Source organism: Rhinopithecus roxellana, chromosome 17 (genome assembly GCF_007565055.1).
Source record: "Rhinopithecus roxellana isolate Shanxi Qingling chromosome 17, ASM756505v1, whole genome shotgun sequence".
Lineage (NCBI taxonomy): Eukaryota > Metazoa > Chordata > Mammalia > Primates > Cercopithecidae > Rhinopithecus > Rhinopithecus roxellana.
In genome coordinates this window covers 33,662,056-33,667,472 of record NC_044565.1, presented here as the reverse complement: position 1 = coordinate 33,667,472, position 5,417 = coordinate 33,662,056, and the positions used below count along the sequence as shown (strand labels likewise).

At 40.5% G+C, this 5,417-nt stretch overlaps 1 protein-coding gene across 1 annotated transcript; it reads left to right on the top strand.

Moving 5' to 3' along the window:
• The first annotated feature begins 2,248 nt into the window (after positions 1 to 2,248).
• Positions 2,249 to 3,504, top strand: LOC115894306 (heterogeneous nuclear ribonucleoprotein A1-like). Its single transcript, XM_030921469.1, has one exon. It carries the CDS (start codon positions 2,286 to 2,288, stop codon positions 3,183 to 3,185), a length of 900 nt encoding a protein of 299 aa, XP_030777329.1. The 5' UTR covers positions 2,249 to 2,285; the 3' UTR covers positions 3,186 to 3,504.
• Positions 3,505 to 5,417: the final 1,913 nt, after the last annotated feature.

Genomic DNA, 5,417 nt, shown 5'->3' with positions numbered 1-5,417 from the left:
CAGATACAAGAAATACAGAGAATGCATGTGAGATACTATAGCAAATAAACATCACCAAGGCATATAGTCACCACACTATATGCACTGTCCAAGGTCAATGCTAAAGAAAATATCTTAAAGGCAGCTAGAGAAAAAAAGTCAGATCACATACAAAGGGTATCCCATCAGGCTACCAGTGAATTTCCCCACAGAAACCTTATAAGCCAGGAGAGATTGGGGGCCTATTTCAGCATTCTTAAAGAAAAGAAATTTTAATGAAGAATTTCACATGCCGCCAAACTAAGTAAGCTTCATAAGCAAAGGAGAAACAAAATCTCTTCCAGATAAGCAAGCACTAAGAAATTTGTTACAACTAGACCAGCTTTACAAGAGATTCTTAAGTGAGTTCTAAATATGGAAACAAAAGAATAATACCTGCTACCACAAAAACACACTTAAGTCCATAGCCCACAGACCCTATAAAGCAACCACACAATAGAAACTAGAAAGCGGCCGGGTGCGGTGGCTCAAGCCTGTAATCCCAGCACTTTGGGAGGCCGAGACGGGCGGATCACGAGGTCAGGAGATCGAGACCATCCTGGCTAATACGGTGAAACCCCGTCTCTACTAAAAAATACAAAAAACTAGCCGGGCGACGAGGCGGGCGCCTGTAGTCCCAGCTACTGGGGAGGCTGAGACAGGAGAATGGCGTGAACCCGGGAGGCGGAGCTTGCAGTGAGCTGAGAGCCGGCCACTGCACTCCAGCCTGGGCGGCAGAGCAAGACTCCGTCTCAAAAAAAAAAAAAAAAAAAAAAAAAAAAAAGAAACTAGAAAGCAACCAGCTAACAACTTCCCAGTGGGATCAAAATCTCACATAACAAATTAACCTTGCATGTAAATGTTTTAAATATCCCACTTAAAAGGTAAAGAGTAATAAGCTGGATTAAAAAACAAGACCCAGTTAGATGCAGTGGCTCATGCTTATAATTCCAACACTTTGTAATTCTGAGGTGGGTGGATCACTTCAGCTCAGGAGTTTGAGACCAGCCTGGGCAACATGGAAAAACCCTGTCTCTATGAAAAATACAAAAAATTAGCCAGGCATGGTGGTGCACACCCAGCTACTTGGGAGCTGTGGTGGGAGGATCACTTGAGCCTGGAAGATCAGGGTTGCAGTGAGCCAAGACTGCACTCCAGCCTGGCTGACAAAGTGAGACCTTGTCAAAAAAAAAAAAAGAAAAAAAAGTTAAAAAAAAAAAAAAGAGAAAAAAAAGAACAAGACCAGTCTGTCTGCTATCTTCAAAAGACTCATCTCACACATTATGATGCTCATAGGCTCAAAGTAAAGGGTTGGAGAAAGATCTACCATGCAAACAGAAAACAAAAACGAGTAGGAGCTACTATTCTTATACCAGATAAAACAGACTTTAAACCAACACTAGTAAAAAAAGGACAACAAAGGGAATTACATAATAATGAAGAGTTCAATTCAACAAGATGGCTTAACTATCCTAAATATATATGCACCCAAAATTGGAGCACCCAGAACCATAAAACGAATACTTCTAAATCTACTAAAAGACTTAGGCAGCCACACCATAATAGCAAGGGACTTTAATACCCCACTGACATTTGACAGAACATCAAGGCAGAAAACTAACAAAGAAATTCTGGACTGGACCAATTGGATCTAATACACATCTACATAATACTCCATATATCAACCACAGAATATACATTCTTCTCATCTGCACATGGAACATGCTCCAAGATTGACTACATGTTTGGCCATAAAGCAGGTCTCAATAAATTTTTTAAAATATCAAAATTATACTAACCATACTCTCACACTACAGTGGAATAAAAATATAAATCAGTGCCAAGAAGTTCTCTTAAAGCCACACAGTTAAATGAATATTAAAAAATTTGTTCCTAAATGACTTTTGTGTTAAACAATGAAATTAAGGTAAAAATCAAAACAATCTTTGAAATAAATGAAAACAGAGGCAAAATATACCAAAATCTCTAGGTGCAGTAAAAGCAATGTTAAGAGGAAACTTTACAGCATTAAATGCCTACCTCATAAAGCTAAAAAGATCTGAAATGAACAATGTAACAACATACCTAGAGGAAGTACAAAGACACAGACACACAAAAAGCTAGCAGAATAAAAGAAATAACTAAAATCTGAGTAGTACTGAATAAAATTGAGACCCAAAAATTCATGCAAAAAATCAACAAAACCGCTTTCTGCCCGTGGATGCCGCCAAAGAAGCATCGTTAAAGTCTCTCTTCTCCCTGCCGTCATGTCTAAGTCAGAGTCTCCTAAAGAGCCCGAACAGCTGAGGAAGCTCCTCATTGGAGGGTTGAGCTTTGAAACAACCGATGAGAGCCTGAGGAGCCATTTTGAGCAATGGGGAACGCTCACGGACTATGTGGTAATGAGAGATCCAAACACCAAGCGTTCCAGGGGCTTTGGGTTTGTCACATATGCCACTGTGGAGGAGGTGGATGCAGCTATGAATGCAAGGCCACACAAGGTGGACGGAAGAGTTGTGGAACCAAAGAGAGCTGTCTCAAGAGAAGATTCTCAAAGACCAGGTGCCCACTTAACTGTGAAAAAGATATTTGTTGGTGGCATTAAAGAAGACACTGAAGAACATCACCTAAGAGATTATTTTGAACAGTATGGGAAAATTGAAGTGATTGAAATCATGACTGACCGAGGCAGTGGCAAGAAAAGGGGCTTTGCCTTTGTAACCTTTGACGACCATGACTCCGTGGGTAAGACTGTCATTCAGAAATACCATACTGTGAATGGCCACAACCGTGAAGTCAGGAAAGTCCTGTCAAAGCAAGAGATGGCGAGTGCTTCTTCCAGCCAAAGAGGTCGAAGTGATTCTGGAAACTTTGGTGGTGGTCTTGGAGGTGGTTTCAGTGGGAAGGACAACTTTGGTCGTGGAGGAAACTTCAGTGGTCGTGGTGGCTTTGGTGGCAGCCGTGGTGGTGGTGGATATGGTGTCAGTGGGGATGGCTATAATGGATTTGGTAATGATGGAAGCAATTTTGGAGGTGGTGGAAGCTACAATGATTTTGGTAATTACAACAATCAGTCTTCAAATTTTGGACCCATGAAGGGAGGAAATTTTGGAGGCAGAAGCTCTGGCCCCTATGGCGGTGGAGACCAATACTTTGCAAAACCATGAAACCAAGGTGGCTATGGCGGTTCCAGCAGCAGCAGTAGCTATGGCAGTGGCAGAAGATTTTAATTAGGAAACAAAGCTTAGCAGGAGAGGAGAGCCAGAGAAGTGACAGGGAAGCTACAGGTTACAATAGATTTGTGAACTCAGCCAAGCACAGTGGTGGCAGGGCCTAGCTGCCACAAAGAAGACATGTTTTAGATAAATACTCGTGTGTATGGGCAAAAAACTCGAGGACTGTATTTGTGACTAATTGTATAACAGGTTATTTTAGTTTCTGTTCTGTGGAAAGTGTAAAGCATTCCAACAAAGGGTTTTAATGTAGATTTTTTTTTTTTTTTTTTTTTTTTTTTTTTTTTTTGAGACGGAGTCTCTCTCTGTCACCCGGGCCGGAGTGCAGTGGCCGGATCTCAGCTCACTGCAACTCCGCCTCCCGGGTTTACGCCATTCTCCTGCCTCAGCCTCCCGAGTAGCTGGGACTACAGGCGCCCACCACGTCGCCCGGCTAGTTTTTTTGTATTTTTTTAGTAGAGACGGGGTTTCACCATGTTAGCCAGGATGGTCTCAATCTCCTGACCTTGTGATCCGCCCGTCTCGGCCTCCCAAAGTGCTGGGATTACAGGCTTGAGCCACCGCGCCCGGCAGATTTTTTTTTTTTTTTGCACCCATGCTGTTGATTGCTAAATGTAATAGTCTGATCGTGGCGCTGAATAAATGTCTTTTTTTTAATGTGCTGTGTAAAGTTAGTCTACTCTGAAGCCATCTTGGTAAATTTCCCCAACAGTGTGAAGTTAGAATTCCTTCAGGGTGATGCCAGGTTCTATTTGGAATTTATATACAACCTGCTTGGGTGGAGAAGCCATTGTCTTCGGAAACCTTGGTGTAGTTGAACTGATAGTTACTGTTGTGACCTGAAGTTCAGCATATTACCCAAGCAAAATCATGGAATTACTGGTTATAAAAGTGATTGTTGGCACATCCTATGCAATATATCTAAATCGAATAATGGTACCAGATAAAATTATAGATGGGAATGAAGCTTGTGTATCATCCATTATCACGTGTAATCAATAAACGATTTAATTCTCTTGAAAAAAAAAATCAACAAAACCAAAAGCTTGGACTTTGAAAGGATAAACCAGATGGATTAAGTGCTAGCTAGATTCACAAAGAAAACAATAGAAGATTTTTTAAAAACACAGAATCAGAAACAAAAAGGGTGACATTACAATGACCCCACAGAAATACAAAAGATCTTCAGAGATGATTATGAACACCTGTATGCACACAAACTAGAAAATGTAGAGAAAATGGATAAATTCCTATAAATACACAAACTCCCAAGATTGAATCAGGAAGAAATTGAAACACTGCACAGATCAGTGTTAAGTTCTGAAATTGAATCAGTGATAACACTTTTTAAAAACCTGTCAACCACAAAAAGCCCAAAACCAGATACATTCACAGCCAAATTCTGTAAGATGCACAAAGAGGAGCTAGTACCAGTTACACCAAAACTATTGCAAAAAATTGAGGAGGGGCTCATCCCTAACTCATTCTACAAAACCTAGCATCACTCTGATACCAAAACCTAGCAAAGACACAAGAAAAAAACTAGAAGCCAATATCCCTGATGAACATAAATGCAAAAATCCTCAACAAAAAACTAGAAAAGCAAATACAAGAGTACACAAAAATTTAATTTACCATGATCAAGTAGGCTTTATTCCTGGAATGCAAGATTGGCTCAACTTATATAAATCATTAAATATGGTTCACCACATACACAGAATTAAAAACAAAGACCATATGATCCCCTCAATTGATGCAGAAAAAGCTTTTGATAAAATACAACGCCACTTCATGATAAAAACTCTCAAGAAACTAGGCATCAAAGTACCATACCACAGAATAATAAGAGCCGTCTATGACAAACCCACAGCCAACACCATACTGAACAGGCCAAAGCTGGAAGCATTCCCCTTGAGAACTAGAACAAGACAAGGATATCCACTCTCACCACTCCCATTCAACATAGTACTGGAAGTGCTAGCCAGAGAAATCAGGCAAGAGAGAAATAAAAGGCATCCAAATAGAAGAAGAAGGAGTCATACTATCTCTTCACTGACAATATGATTCTATACCTAGAAAACCCTAAAGACTCCACTAAAAGGCTCCTGGATATCTGTGGAAAAACACATTGTAGGCACAGGGAACAGCCAGTACAAAAACCCTGCA